Source organism: Numida meleagris, chromosome 21 (assembly GCF_002078875.1).
Source record: "Numida meleagris isolate 19003 breed g44 Domestic line chromosome 21, NumMel1.0, whole genome shotgun sequence".
NCBI classification, from domain to species: domain Eukaryota; kingdom Metazoa; phylum Chordata; class Aves; order Galliformes; family Numididae; genus Numida; species Numida meleagris.
Window position 1 is genome coordinate 19,776 of NC_034429.1, and position 15,846 is coordinate 35,621.

The 15,846-nt window shown below is 45.6% G+C and overlaps 1 protein-coding gene across 15 annotated transcripts in view; it reads left to right on the forward strand.

Annotated features, from left to right (window-relative positions):
• The window catches only part of AAK1 (AP2 associated kinase 1), a 67,417-nt gene that overhangs the window by 10,965 nt on the left and 40,606 nt on the right, over nt 1-15,846 (forward strand). For all 15 annotated transcript variants that reach the window (XM_021374731.1, XM_021374729.1, XM_021374733.1 and 12 more), the window contains 4 exons: nt 9,261-9,379; nt 10,736-10,844; nt 12,983-13,125; nt 15,226-15,347. In XM_021374731.1, coding sequence (XP_021230406.1) covers nt 9,261-9,379; nt 10,736-10,844; nt 12,983-13,125; nt 15,226-15,347 — 493 coding nt within the window. The remainder of the gene's footprint in view (nt 1-9,260; nt 9,380-10,735; nt 10,845-12,982; nt 13,126-15,225; nt 15,348-15,846) is intronic.

Here is a 15,846-nt window from a genome sequence, read left to right on the forward strand (position 1 = left end):
CTTATTTTCAAGCCAATAAAAGATGCAGACCGCACTGCTCAATTATGGAGTCCAAATTGTTTCTAGTTGGGACGTGAACTGTATGGAGTATTTTTTGCTGCTTAAAATGCTTATCAGTGATGGAAGAGCGTGGAGCCTGAGCCTTGAGACCTGGAGCTCAGGGCTGCCTGTGCCGTTCCCATCTCTGCCACTCACTGCCCCTGGGAAGAACAAGGGTGAACGTCGCTTTAAAATCTGCACTGCTCAGAACTGGAGTTGATATCAGTATGAACCCAGTGAACTCAGAAGCTACATTGCTTTCCCAACACTGATTTCCTCTGAGTAGAAGCAAACCTTGAAGGCCTGGCCTTCTCCAGGAGGAAAAGGGTTGTGCACAATCCTTGTGCTCTGCAAGGAGAGAAGGGAGACTGGTGTCTCTAGGGGCTGAGTTTAACTCAGAGCTGTCTTGACTTCTTACAGTTTGCATCACTGTTAAAACCTTCAAGCATGGTCACTATTAAATTCCCAACCTTGTTGCAAGTGTACCCGCTTAGCTAATTTTCTATCTGCTTAAAATCTTGTCTGGGGAGATGTAGGGTTCAGCTCATTCTCCTGCTATCTGTTCCTGCTTTAGGTTTCCTGCCTTGAAGTACTTTATGCTTCATCTAGGTGCTATTTTCTTTGCATTCCTAAAGCTCTGACTTGCTCCTGCAGTCGCTTAAATGGCCAGAACTTGGATGGAATTTGAATGACTGTGACCACCCCTGCTAACAGGGATGGAGCTACTGCAGCTGGAGTTAGTGTGGCTTTTTTTATCCTTTGCCCTCCAGATAACACTTCAATGTACAGACTGTTTAATTGGCAGTTGTTTCAAGATCTGATGTGATAACTTTCCCAGAGCAGTTCTGTCGTCAGGCTCGAGCCTTTTAAAGTGTTGTTCAGGGCCAATGGAAGCAACTCAAAAGCGGCAAGCTAATCTACGGCTTAAAGTTCAGTAAACCGACCACATTCTTCTGTAATAATAATTATTATTATTTTATGATGGTCAATCTCTTGCGTGGATGAATATCCTAAGGTAAGACATTAAGAGCTGTATCTTTCCTTTTGGAGATGAGCATGGGGACCTTCACAGGGTCGCCTCTGTGTGTGAAAGGAACCGCATTACTTTGTTTTCCACCCTTTATTCACTTCCCAGCTGTCAGACAGGCACAGACTGTGGGACTTGAGCTCTCTGCATTTCGGAGACCTTGAGATTTAGGAGAACCTGTGCAGCATTGTGCAGAGACCAGTGGTTCATATTCCCAGTGCACGGAAATAATAGCTCATTCCAAATGCTGTTCTCAGCAGCCTGAAGCAACTAGGAGATGCAGGGACAGGCCTTTAAGTTGAAGTTGTCCCATAAACTTGGCACTGTTACGCTTTCACCCAAGTCAGGTGACTTTAAAGAAGTGTGAGGCTTGTTATTTCCTTTGGGGTAGAAAACTTCTACTGAAAGTAGAGCTGTTTAGTTTAGCATTATCTGCTTTTCTCAGCTGGGGACTGCTGGCGGTGGATTAGGGGGTTTCCTTTGTTTTTGTTCAGAACTGGACTCTGGTGTTTAAAACACGGCCACACGATTCCTGCCCAGAGCTAAGGGAGCCTGGGTGTTGCTGGATCAGGAGATGTCTTCTGGCCTTCCTGGCTGCAGAGGCTGCTGCTTGCTCTGCTGTCTGTGCAGCGTGTTCTGTGTCACCGCCCTGTTCTCGCTGCCACCTTAAGAAAACCAAGGCACACCTAGAGATGAGGGTTTTGCTGTTTGGTTTCAGCTGGTGGCTGAGCACACCCTGTCACTGCCCTGTGCTTGCAATCGGTTGACGCAGAGAATCTGAATTCTGTAGCCTGGATTGTGGGACAAACAGCAGTTATTTATTTCCCTGTACTCCTGGGACATGAAGCAAGCCTGTGTCTCTAGGACAGTCTGTGTGTTTTCCACGCGTGCACCTTGAGGATGCAATATCCAGACATCCTGGAGGAAAGACTGGCAATGGATTGTTGCTGTCTGTGGCACGTCGGGTAAGAAGCTGGGGTTGAAACCAAGTCAGGGGTGAGATTTCCTAATGAGAAGGTAACTGCAGCCCTGGGGAAATGGCTCAAGAGCACGTGGAGAATGTTAGAAACAGGTTAGCTGGACAAGATGGGAGTGGCTGTGGGTATGGGCAGTCCTGCCTCTGAGCAAGGTGCTGGGGCAAATGCAATCCCATGCCCGAGTGTGATGTGGAGACTTTGAGCTGTGCTGTTCTACTGTGTTGCCTGGCAGTGTCCTATTGCAACGTGGAGAGGGTGAAATGAAGCTGGTGAAAGCCTACCACGTCCAGTAATCTTGTCATCCTCAACCTACCTGCATTTGACTTCTTTAGTTCTCACTGATGCAGGAATGAAATCTTCCTTTTTCAGTGCATTTTTTTTTTTTTTTTTGCATAGAGCTGTGAAACTTCTAGAAAGAAGCTTGAAGGCTTCAGGTTTTGGTTTTTTTTTTTTTTTGGATACTGCTTAGGTGGAGATGACCATAAGAAAGGAAGAGAATACTTGGGGCCATGCTGGTGATCCTGCTTTACTGCAGTGAGACCAGGGAAGACTGAAGTGCCCATTGCCTGCAGACTTCATAGCAGCAAACTAACTCCTCCTGTCTCCTGAAAAAGCAGAGGGCATAGGAAATGCTCTCTAAATGGATCCTTAATTAATCCTTCACCAGACTGAAGAGAGCTTGGGAGTAGCAGACCTAATGTTCTCTTTCAAATCTGAATTCTTGGCTACGGTCGGGGCCCTTTATGCAATGCGGCAGTACCAGGAAACCTCTGCAAATGTTTCTTCCTTTTGATAATACATTGTGCCGTACCCAGAATGTTTTGTGAGGGCTTTCTGGGTGAAATCAGTTCCCGGATGACTGTTATAAACCCCCTGGTGTTATTCTAGGACCTGTCACATCCAAATGACTCGAGCTCTGTGTGTGGGGGAGGCTGTTCTTTCTTGTAGCTGGTGTGACACTACAACACAAAAGTTTTTATATTGACCCACGTGCGTTTTTGCTCAGGTTGTAAACTTTTTTTGCCCTTTTGTTCATCCTAGGGACTGTGACTTAAAGAAGACTTCTTTGCCAATTGCTTGTGCTTCTGATGCTCCGAGGAAAGTGGGAGCAGAGGGAACGTTCGAAGTTGAACTCAGTAAATCAGGGGTTGTGTGAGTGTCGTCTTGACTTTGCCCCGTGATAGAACTGTGAGCATGAACGTTACAGCCCTGCCACAAAGCCTGTCTAACTACCATGGCTTCTTAACTAAACCTTGAACCACTTCAAAGGAAAAACAAAAAAAAAACTGACCCCATGAGGACTTGTTTTTGGCATCTCTGTATCTCTAAGGGCATTGGAGATGGTTGATAAAGCAGAAGGACAATGTGGCATGAATCCTGACTGTTCCAGTTCCTTGTTCTGTATCAAGGGCAGAACACTTCACAATATTGATCCCGGTTTGTGGGCGGGCTTGGTAATAAAAAGGGATAATGCTGTAAAAGGAAACTTATTTTAAGATGAAATATCCTGCCCTGGAAACAAAGGGCTTGAAAATGATAGAGAGCTTGCCTTGCAAGGGCAGCAGTGGGACTTGAGATCGCCCACGTTTCAGCAGGTGTGCTGCGTGAACATACCCTCCTTAGGCGATGAGAGAGCGGAATAAAAGACAGCAGAAGAATATTAGTGCAGATTAATACCGACAGAAATAGCACTACAATCCTAATGCCTCTCACGGTTGAGTAGTGGAACGACAATTAAAATAAAAAGCCTGTGTAACAACAAACCAGCAGATAACACATGATCATCGTGCAAGACGTGGTCAGCAAGGGGCTGTTGCCCTTGGCCCCGTTATTGCAGTGTTCTTTGCCTTCTGTAGGTGCTGCCTCTTGGTGTGACAGCCAGACTCCTGGTGTCGTGTCCATCTGACGCTCCCTGGAAGTCATGGGAAGTTTCTCTTGAGGTCTCTGCAGCTCAGCAGCCCTAGCGTGGCCTGAGAAGAGCATCCCAGAGGAACTTGCTTTTCCTTTTCTCCCATCCTACAGCTGAATCACTTGTCCATCTTCATCTGTAGTTTGTGGGCGGGGAGGACTGAGCCCGGTTATTCCTTCACCTTTGGAAAGTAGCACTGAGAGCTGTAGGAGAGCCATGCTGGTATGTTGGAGTGCTTTTCCCTGATGTGCTTGCAGAGCTTGATGCTAACTTTGGCTGAACTTGGCTGTTGTCTAAAACAATTACAGATGTTTGGACAAAGTTAAGCAATACTGTCTTTTTTTTTTTTCCCCTTGGCCTTTTTGTTTGTAGTGAAGGGTAAGTGATTCCTAAGTAGAGATTTGCTGAAGCCATCTTTGTCCATGGAAAAGATGCCCCTGATGCCCAGTGATGGGTGATGTGCTGCGTGTTTGCTGCTTGTGGCCGCAGCCGTGGAAAATAGAACTGTTTTAGTAATGCTTTGGGAATGGTGAGGCTGGAAACACCCTGAGCAAAGGGACTTGCTATGGTTTTCCTGTAACTGGATCACAGCATCCTGACTTGGGGGTGGGGGGGAAACACGAGCCTGCCCCCCTTGTACTTAGGAAAGCTAAGGAAGTTCCTCTGGCTTGCTAGATAAGGCAAGATATGACATAATTCTTGGTGGGTAGGAGTCGATAAGTATTTAGATTGTGCAAATAAAGAGTGGCTTTGTGCCTGGTTCAGCAAAGCACTTAAAATGAAGTGTCTGTGAGCGTAACCCGGGCTTTAAGTGCCTTGCTGCCTGTCCCTGGAGGCTGTCTTCCTGAGGTGGTTGCTGGGGACCTCTGCAAAGCTCTTGGTTGTCCTTTTATCTTCTGTGCTAAAGCACTGTGTGCTGTCCTGCATGCACAGCTTCGAGGTGGATGAGACAGAGCTAGAACACAGGAAGCTGGAAGCAATTCGATGCAAAACCACATGCGTTTTTCCTGCTCAGAAAAGAATTTCACCCCTGAAAAATAAAGTTTTGAGTGGCATCCAGTGCATTTATCAGGAACTGTGGTAATGCCAGATACCCTTAATTTGTTGATAGAAGGGCGATGGAGAAAATTCAAACTGAAGCAGTGCGTGGGTTTGGGTTTGCTTGTGTTTTTTTTTTTTTTTTTTAGAGCAGGAATTTATGATTTGGCAGTTGACTCCTTCAAGCCCAATGTTTTGCTTCTACTTAACTGGAAAGAGGGGTGACTTCTCCTCAGACCTCACTGCTTTGGGGCTCTCCAGTGTAGCACTGGGAAGAAGCGAAGGGTGTGATCTAAGGCAGCTGGACAGTGTTTGCAGAGGGAAGATCTGTGCCCTGGAGATGCTTTGTGGCTATTATTGCAGAGCTCAACCATGCAGCTGGGAGATCCTGCTGCATGTAATGTCTTCGGGAGGCTCCCTCGACGTGGATTTTAAAAGGAGGTGTTCTGAAAAGTGTATTTGGATGAAGCTGTTCCTGTTTTGTCAGCTCCTCCGCTGTCTCTTGGCGGATCAGCACAGCAGGGTAACGCGGCAAGTGCACCATAGCATTAATTTTGCAGCTTGCTTGGGAGTAACATCATGTGCCTGTTTTCAGCTGGACGTTGCTGGCTGCCTATGACTTGCTGCTTGCAGGAGTATTTCAGGCTTCAATCACTTAAATGCACCAGGGCTGTCTTCTTACTTCTTAGCTCTTGCGAGGAGCTAAGAGAGGGATCACATACAGCCTCGTGCAGCTGGTTTTACCTAGGATAGAAGTGGCTACGAAGGGCTGTGCATCCTGCTGAAATTACAGAAGGGCTGAAAATACAACTGCCAGTGCTGGAAACTGGCCAGTAGACTGACACAAGCTGCATGGAAACATGCTCTGTGTAGCCAGGAGATCACTGGAACTTCGCATTTTTTCCAGCTTATCCTAAAACCAGCGTGCTGGAAACGAAGGCTCTGCCTGCCAAGACGCGAGGACGTTCCCAGTGTCTGCATTGCTTTGCCTCTGTGCTGTAGCCCACCCTCTCTGGCCACGTGTGCACAGCTCTCTGCCTTCACTTGGGGCAGCCGAGGCTCTTGGGCTGACCTTGGCTGCTGTGGAGTTGCACCATTCCTGACGTGGCTGCGGGTTGTATCGGAGCTGCCGTATCGCATTAGGGCTGGCAATTTCTGCCCATTGTCTTGGTTGCTGAGAATAGAAGTAAATGGTCCTCCTGTAATGCGTATCTGGTGCTTCATGATCATGGCTTGTCCATTTGCCCAGGACCTATTTCCTTTTAACTCTGTCCAGATTTAGGAAGACTCGGGGTTGGACTGGAATAACCAGGAGGAAGTTGGCTGTGGTCAGAGGCTCTGGGAGCTGAAAGTCCTTGGGGCAGTGGGGCTGTAGATGTGCAGCATGCAAGGAGGAAGGGATAAAGGCAATCAATGGCTAAAGCATACTGATTTTAATGGGATGCTGTTGTTTGAACTTTCTCCCTTTCTGCTTCCCTCATCCCCCTTCTGCTTCACAGTGCGGTGTGGTCCTGTTCTCTGCATGCAAAGCTGGGAGCACTGAAGCCAATTAGCAGAGGAAGGTGTAATTAGTGCAGAGAAATTCAAATTGAAGTGGCATTTATGGCACCTCTTCTGATTTTAAACGTGCAGTGACTGAGGGAAGTTTGTTCATGATTTTTGTCGTGCCTTTCTGGACCACATCCTGGGGACAGCCAAAAACTGGGCTCACTTAGCAGCTATTGGTGAGGAATATTATTATGACCTGTCCTGAGGCCATCTGAGCAGAGGATGCAGTAATTCCTTAGAACCTATGCATCTTCTATTGAATGTGTATGGATCACATCCTGCTTCTTGAATGGCACAGTATAAAAAAAAAAAATGCAATATCGTATAAAAATTACAATATGTACCCTGGTTAAATCCATACTTCTTTTCTCTGGAGAGGAGCACGCTGCTTTGACTAGGTGCAAAACCGTCACGCTTTCATCAGCCTTCAGTGGGAGCTTAACAATAAGGCAACCAGATTGGTAGCAGTGTTTGCAGGCAGTGGAAGCAGAATGATTTTGCACAGCTTCCGTTTGCGATGCTGTCAGCTGAAGTTTGCAAGAGTTGAAGATAAGAGAGAGAAGGATGCAGGATGTAACCCTCCCATGGCTGTAAGTACTGTTGCGTCAGATGCAGGGCAGCTCCTCAGCAAACTTTGCCATCCTCTTCCTTGGTGCAGTTCCACCCGGGGTGGGTGGCTCTCTGCTCTGTTGGGAGGGTGCTGCAGGCTGTGCTTGTCAGCTCCAGTGTGTTCATGTTGCAGACGTGCATTGGAAAACTCTTGTTTCCAAATTTCTGTTTGCTTGGAGCGCTTGGGATGGTTTCTCCACGTTCTGTAGTTTATTTGCCAGTTGGCCCTGGTTGCTGGTAAGGAAACCAGCACTGGGTCTGGGCTAGAGGAAAGGTACCTTGCACAACACTTTGCTAACGAGATATTAGCAGGCAGTGCGAGGACGTACCAACTCCACTTCAGCCAAAGCAGAGATTGAGAAGAAGGTAGTTCTTGAATTTAGTGGATATTCTTATTTTTCTTTTAAAATGAAGGTTAATTGCTCTGTATTTGCTGCTCGGCTCGTGTTTCTGCTGAGCGTGGACTGTAAACAGAGATAGGATATCCTGGTGCCCTCCGGGCTGTGAGAAATGAACTCCTGCTGGAGCTTCTCATTTAAAAAAAAACAGAAACATTGTGATGATGGCAGACTGGAGTAAAAAATAATAGTTGTTGTCGTTGTTTTTTCAGTGTAGTGTTTTCTCTTGCATTTCTGTGGTTCATAGAAGCACTGTAGGGAAATTAAGAAGTCCAAACCTGGTCACTCCAATGACTTGAAGTGGAATATTTTCGGAAGGAATTGGGAAAGTAGTGCTGATTATGGGTCCCTTATTTCTTATAGCTCCGCTGCAGGTGATAAGAGGGGAACTCAGAGCTGTCTTGCTTTCAGTACAGATGACTGGTGGGGTATGGGCAGCACAGAGTGATGGTGCACGTCTCTTACCCAGTAATGAGACAAATGTGGCCAGGGTTTAGGAGTTCTTAAAAATGACGTGTAATTTGAGGTGCTCAACTTGAAGCGGCGTAAGGGGGGAAGTCGGGTTATTTTTGCATCTGGATTTGAGTACTGTGAACAAATGAGGCTCTCCCGAGCTACAGGACTTTTAAAACTCTAGCAGGAGTGAGCAGCATCTCTGTGGCTCTCTTTATCCCAGGGCCATGCTTGATTTTTATTTTTATTTCTATTTTTTTTCAGAATTTGAGACTGGTGCATTTGGCAGCCTGGTTGCAGCTTTTTGAATGAAATCTTCCCATCCCTTGCATCCTTTCATAGTTTCTCTGGGGCAGCTCTGCATTAGCTCTGCTCCTGAAGTCATGGGGCTTCCTTGGAGAACCCAGCAGGCTGGGTTCCTAGGATAAGTTGTGATGATAAAATGAAGTGTTCTGCATGCCGAGAGATTTTTGTTTCACAGCCCTGGTGCTGACACCAACGTTCATCTGCGTGTGGAACTCCTCTGTTTTGGAAGACGGGCTGCAGGGCATGCAAGACAAGCAGTGTGACAGCAAACAGGGAGGGCTGTACTTTTTAGCAGCGTTGTCTGGTCACTTGCTCTATTTCAGTCTTTTCATAGCAAAGAAAAAACTGATTTCAGTAAAAGTTTCAGTGGGCCTTCTGGCTGCGCTTGGTTTGTGAACAGCTTGCAAGCACCAGTTGTTGCAAGACTGGTGTTGTCAAATGCAATCTATTTTAACACAGAGTCTTACCCGAGTGTGGCTGTTTTGCTTGTTGAATTTTACACGATAGGAAGGAACTCACTGAAATGCCAACTAACCATTAGTGGTAATGATGGATTTCTTCTGCTTCTTACATTACAGAGCAACTTAGATGCTTGGAAAGTTGGGAAACCTTTTCAAGTTGAGGCCCCTGAAAGTTCATTGATGCTCCAGAGCTCTGATTTCTGTCCAAGGCATCGTTGCTGTTTATACTTCAGCATTGCTCATTGTTATGGAAATTAATGGGGCAATGAAGAACTGTCTGGCAGGGCAAGCAGCGGGTTTAATAGCTTGTTATCACTGAGATACTGCACGTCTAAGACAGCTTGAAGCTCAGGAGATGAGGAGATGTGAGGGGCCCCCATCATGGCGCTGCTGAGTGCCCTCTGTCCTCTGGTTGTATCTGGAGGCTGGGATGAGGGTCAGGAGCAAGGGCAGAGTTTTGTGTCTTACTAAACGGGATGACTGTGTTTTCTGCAGGTGGATTTGCCATAGTGTTTCTTGTGAGGACAAACAATGGGATGAAATGTGCCCTGAAGCGGATGTACGTCAATAACGAGTACGACTTGCAAGTGTGCAAAAGAGAAATCCAGATCATGGTAAGTCACCGCTTCCTACTGGGGACCATGACTGAGAGCCTCATCACCTTCTGCATGTGAGCTGTGCAGAGTCACGTCACAAACTGTGGGTTTCCTTAGCAAAATGAGCATTCTTCTGGAAGGTCCAGGCTCCTGGAGTTACACAGCAGTATGAAAAACCTTGGGTTGAATTATTTATTTGTAACTGAAATTGTTTTAGTAGTCAAGAAAACACGGCAACTGAAACAGCAGAGGGAATGTCAGGAGAAAGAGAGGGGACAAAAGAAACTCCTCAGTCGACCCCAGGCTTGATGGGAAAGGGAAGAGCTGAAGAGGTGTGTGTGTTTGAGGGGTGTTTATCTTGTAGATTTCACCCAGATGCAAGGCACCGCGTGGTAGGATAGCTATTTTTAGTAGTGGTTTTAAACTTAGCATCTCTAAACAAAGAAACGGAGGTGATGTAACTGGATTTGGTTAGTTTTGCTTGGAGCCTAGCAAGTGTGGGAAGTGACACTTGGAATTGTATTCCCAAGGTACTGATGAACAGTTAAAGTTACTGTGAGGTGAGGAATGAAAGGGAACATCCTTATTGTACTAATTTATAACGTGAGGTGTTGGTTTGGGATAGATGATCGTATCAGAAACTTTGACCTGTAATGTTTTTTCAACTAGCTTTTAATTAGGTTAATACCTTCAAAGGTAATTCTGGATTTTGTGTGGTAGTGCAGTGCAGCTTTTGGGCATGCTTTGTCATTGCCACAGCTAATGCTACACGGGAAAAGTTAAGATTAGATCTTATATCAAAGGCTTTAACTGCACTCACAAAGCTTGCTTCCTTGGATTTTACTTGCCAGTGCTTTCCATTGTCTCTGTCTCTTTGGAACCCCTTTGAAAAGTCTGGCTAACCTGGAAAGCAAGAGCAGGAAATGTCTTTCTGACATTTTGCTGCTGAATCTTTATCATAAAGATTGGAGCTGCTGTGTGCTAGTGGAAGATAGAGAGGAAGAAAGGAAGCACGGTGCACACCGTGCATAGCCACTGCAAACCATCTGCTTGCTCCTCCCCTACACAAGGAAGGAGCAACTCCAGCAAGCTTAACCTGGGCCATTGAAGGGAACATCCAAACATCTGGACTGACCCCAAGGGAGTTAGTTCTGTAGGCTGTTTGTTTCACTGCTGCTTGTCTCAAATCATTCTGGAAGGAAAGCAGGTGGAGACAGACCTCAGATTTGATCAGGTTGTGCGTGATGGTTAAGCCAAAGTGACAGAAGCTTGTGCTTAGGCAGGGGAAGAGCTAAGAAAGCTGAGTGTTGTAGAGGAACCAGATTTGCTCGTTCTATGCAGCTGTATAATGCTGTGAATGTGTTTATTTTGCAGCGAGATCTATCTGGCCACAAGAACATTGTAGGATACATTGATTCCAGTATAAACTCAGTGAGCAGCGGTGATGTGTGGGAAGTGCTGATATTAATGGACTTCTGCCGAGGTGAGTGTGGGCTCAACGTGTTGCTCATCTGTAGATTTGCCCCTTTTCAGTGCTTAAAGGAAACTTGCACAACATTTTCCTTTCATTTCAAAGGGGAAAAAAACACAAACCGCAGACTATTCCTAAGCCTGGCCCTTCCTCAAATACTAAGGAACTGTTGTGAACGAAACAAAGCAGAAACTGAATGTAGAGAAACAGCTGATGAGTGAGGTTATGCTGGCTCTGTTGATAGGGCTCTTACTGCCTTTGGGATGGTCCTGGATTCTTTTTGTTGTGAAGGGGAACCCTGGAGTACGTGTATATATATTTATAGCTGTTTTCCATAGGCTGGTCCACACTAGAAGTGCTCTTGTACAGGTGCAAGGCTGTGGAATGAAGTTATTCTGCACTGCATGTCATGCAGCAGGCTTTCTCTCTTTCAGCCTGACTTAGGATTATTCTGGAAGAAGCTTGAATTGGACAATGTGAAGCCAAAAAGGATTCCTTTTACCTCTGACCTTTTTCGTTGTCCGTCTCTAGCCAGACAGGCTCTCCCACTTCTTTCCAGCTCTCCCAGAGCTTTGATCTTCTGTGGCTAGGATGTGGTGTTTGGAAAATGACGCATGCGCTGTGCTCAAGTGCCTCTTGCAGGAAAAGAGTGAGCAAAAAGACTATTTTGGCCAGGTGACTTCAGAAGTCTGGCAGCTCTGGGTGGTGGCAGCTGATGGAAGCAGGTATTCTTGGGACTGTTCAGCTTTTAACCTAAGTCAGGTGTGCTATAGCAAGAACAGTTAGATTCTTAAATGCCTTTAAACATGCATGGTACGTGTTCCTGGCCTGCCATGCCATCTTTGTTTCTTTTTGATGCAGGAATTTTTACTAACCTGTATTGTTTGCTTATAAAAGGAAGAACATTGTGTAGTTTTGTTTTTTTTTACAAAGAGCTTCTGTAGTGATTCCTTTGTAACTTTAATCCTAAGTATCACAAGGAGTGTTTCAAGAAGGAGACCTGGCAATGCTGGTAAGTTTGTATTCGGTTCTACACTGCAGATCCCACTTTGAATAGCAGTGTAAATGCTGACAATTCAGAATCCTCTCTTGCCAGCTTCATCAGCCTCCCCTCTGTGCTGGATACTGGGCTCATGAAGTATGTTCTGTCTTTCTAAGGTGTCTCCCATGTGAAAGAAGGGCTGCAAAGTGTATTTCTCTTGTGGCTTGCAGATACCCTCCTTGGCACGTGCTTCTCCTGGTCTTCAACATTGAGGCTGAAGCACAGGAATTGCTATTATGCACTGAATTTCTCTTTGGTACTCTCCATTTGTGACAAACAGCTGTTTAAACTCAATTAGTGCATCTTTGTGCTGAACTGCACTCACTGAGTGCAAAATACAGCTGTACTACTTACTGAGCTCAGCTTTTCTTTAGAGCTTTAGTGCTGTGGATATGAAGTTTGAAGCAGCTTTACCAAAGGTTCAAATACTTTTTTTTTTTTCCTCTGTGTGCCTCAGATGTTTTAGGGGGAAGGAGTTGTGTGTGGATTTTCTGTGAAGGCCTTGACAGCAAAGAGTAGAGGAAAATTTAGGACTCATTGAAAGTATGAAAACTGCTGGAGGTTCTCTTTGTACAGATGGATTTTGCCAGCCTGTGATTTTGGCCAAGCCATTTAATATATGGTTTTTTTTTCTGAGTCTTTCTCTCTTCCCTTGCTTCCATGTGTCAGACTGCTTTGTGGTCTGTGGGTGCCTCAAATTTAGCCTTCGATTCCTCTAGTCTGACAAACATTGTATTCTGAGGAGGAAAAACATGGCTTAGAATTGCATCTGAGTGTTAACACGGTGAGGTGAATGAGAAGCAAGCTTGCTGCTGTTGAAGCATTGTCCAAAGACAAGGTCAGATGTAGTGCCTGCTGGCAGATATGAAAAATCCTTTGGGCTGTAGGCAAGGAGAAGAGGAAACGAGATGACTGAGCTGGTTGCAAAGAGCCTCTGAGGGAAGCTGTGTGCCAACTTTGAATTTCATCTCATGAACTTGTGTGCTGGTGTCCAGCCTCACTCTAGGGAATGGTCTAAGGCAGGGTATGTCTGGTAGGAAGGGGCTTGGACTGGGGCAGGTCTAACTTGGCACTCTTGCTCTCATTCTTGGTGGTTTTTTTTCCCCAGGAGGACAGGTGGTGAACCTCATGAACCAGCGCCTTCAGACGGGGTTCACAGAGAATGAGGTCCTGCAGATCTTCTGTGACACCTGTGAAGCTGTAGCGAGGCTGCATCAGTGTAAAACACCAATCATCCACAGGGATCTGAAGGTGAGCTGTGGACTCCAGTGAAGCAGGAGGGGGATGTGTGTGATCCTGAGCGTGTGTGTTGTCTGCCTACACTGTGGCAGACGGGCTCTGAAAGCTGGTGCTGTGTTTTTTGTCGTTAGTACTAAGGAAAAGTGGGTATAAATACCTCTCTTTATTGAAAGATTAAAAAAAAAAAAAGCCTCTCATAGCTGCTTACCATATGTTTATTGTCTGTAGATCTACTTTAAAAACACACGTTTCAAAAACTCTGTTTTTCACAGGAGATATGCCAGAATGCATCTGATGAATTATTCACAGTGACTTTCTACCACCTGAAACACTATTGATATTATAGCAGTTCAGAGAAAGCGTGCTGCATGTTTGTCTCCTGGACCCACATGAAAAGGATCGCTCCAGAGACGTTGGCTTTGTGGCAGGAGTTGTTAGAAGCTTTTGAAATTGGCCTCTAATTGTTGACCATGAAACCATGTGGATTGTGAGGCTCTGTGTGCCTAGATGGGAACAGAGCGAGGCCAGCAGGGAAAGCTTTTGAAAAATCCCACGCCTGCAATCAAACAAACTCAGAAAGACGTTTCCTTTTTCTTTCAGCTAGCTCATAAGATGACTGAAAAATAACTCCTGTCCAGAAGGAGGCTTGTGTGTACATTTGAAATTCAGATGTGTTTCGTGGGTCAGGCTCTGTTCTCCCAGCCCTCAGCAGCTGTTTGTTTTGTGCTGCTGGCCCTTGTTTTCTGGGAGCATGAGAACCAGGTAGCACAGGGGAGAAAAGCATGCAGGGTTTGGTATGCTGTTGTGTTTCAAGGGATTGTGACCCTGCTGCTCAGTCAGTTGTCAGACTCGTGTTTAGTTTAGCGAGTGGAAGGAGGGAATACATTTATCTGGTGCTGATAACGATGACTTACACAAGCACCCTATATTTGTGATGGGGTTTGTTTCTGGAGTTGCTGATGAAGCCTGCCCGCTGGATTGAATAAAACTTCCAGGTTGTTTCAGTGAGAAGTCCCATCCAACTTCTCAGCCAGATAAAGTGGAAGGGTACTTCTGGAAACGTTTAGAGAGCACTGGAAGGGAGCAGGGGATAGCACTATCAGTGCTGGTCTCTTAGGGAGAAGCTCTGTGTGCGAGGCTTTATTCAAAGCAGATGAATGGCAGAGGTGGGGAAGAGGGGTCGTTCCAGCCTTGCTTTCATGCCAGCATTTCCCTCTCAGCTGCTTTAATTTGGTGGGATTTTTCAATGCTCAAAATGCTGACTCCTTTACTTTCTTCCCTTTTTTGTAAAGATTATCCTTGATGGGGGGTCTATTTCCAAAATATTTTTGTCAGTGACTACATGTGTGCTGTGTTTTGGTTTTTTTTGTTTGCTTGTTTTTGAAATCTACAAGCAGGGTGTTTTCTTATGGTTGTATCTGAGCGCTTTGAAGGTAAATAAATGAAAAGCATGTCTGTATTCCCTTGAGAGAACGTGCTGTTAATGCTACCATCCAGATGAGGAACTGGAATGCATGGATGGATCCTCTGCCAAGGCAAAGCACCGAACACAATTTTTCCATGCCTTGTGTCTGATCGTTCCATTTAGACAGCTTTCCTAAGGTGGATACATGGTAGATTTTTGTTAATGCATGGATTTTAAGTGTGAATATTTAGGAGAGAGCTGATTTTTTTTTCAGCTACCACAGATGCCTGCTTTGGTGTACAGTCATCTGATTCAAGCTAACAAATAGTACCTGAAAGCAGGGGGTAATCCCAAGTTCAGATTACAGAGTATGGCTGAGGGAACTTGAGCACTGAAGACACTGAAGCTCTGAATTTTTGTCCTGAAGCACACAGTCTTAATAGAGGCAGAGGGACGTGCTTGCAGAGAAGGAAGGCAAGGGAAAGAGAAAGGACACTTGGTGGAGTGGAAGGCAGTTTTACAGCTGTGTCTCTATGATCTGACTTCTGTTTTAGGAGGTGTGACAGTTTTAATGCGTATTTTCTTTCGCTGCCATGTCTGATATGTCTTCAGGCATTAAAACCCTGAATCACCTGAAGAAAACAAGTTCTTTTAATCTGTTTGTCTAATAGAATGATTTCTTTTTGTTTCGGCTGCGACGTTCATAGGTTGAAAATATCCTGCTACACGATCGTGGCCACTACGTCCTCTGTGACTTTGGAAGCGCTACCAACAAATTCCAGAACCCTCAAACAGAAGGGGTGAACGCGGTGGAGGAGGAGATCAAGAAGTAAGTGTGCTTTTTCCTTCTGCCTCGGACACAGCTTGGATTCGAGGGGTAACTTTCCTTGTACTGCAGCTAGACTTTTTTTTTACTCATGTCTATGGCAGCAAGTTGATGTTGCTATGTAGAAGTACCTGCTAGAGGTAGATAAGGGCCTGGGGGAAGGTGAAACAATCAAAAGCTGAGCTTGATGTAATTACTTTGGACCTGAAAGACTGAGTGTGCTAATGCAGAGAGGTTGCCTGCCTTGACGAGGCAGTGGCATGCTTTGGTTTGGAATCAGTCTGTCTCTTCTTTGGCTTGTTTGAACTGCAAATATAGCGAATGATAAAATCCCTTTCTTCCGTGAGCCTCTCATCTTCAATCCTAGCAGTGAGTAAGGAAATACATGGCTCATCTCCCCGTGAAAACCGAAGGACCTCAAGGTGTTTCATTTGGTTCCTTTTGCCCCATGTGTGACCAGTGCTGGGCACCCTGATACGCTTTTAGAAAGGGAAATCAACTG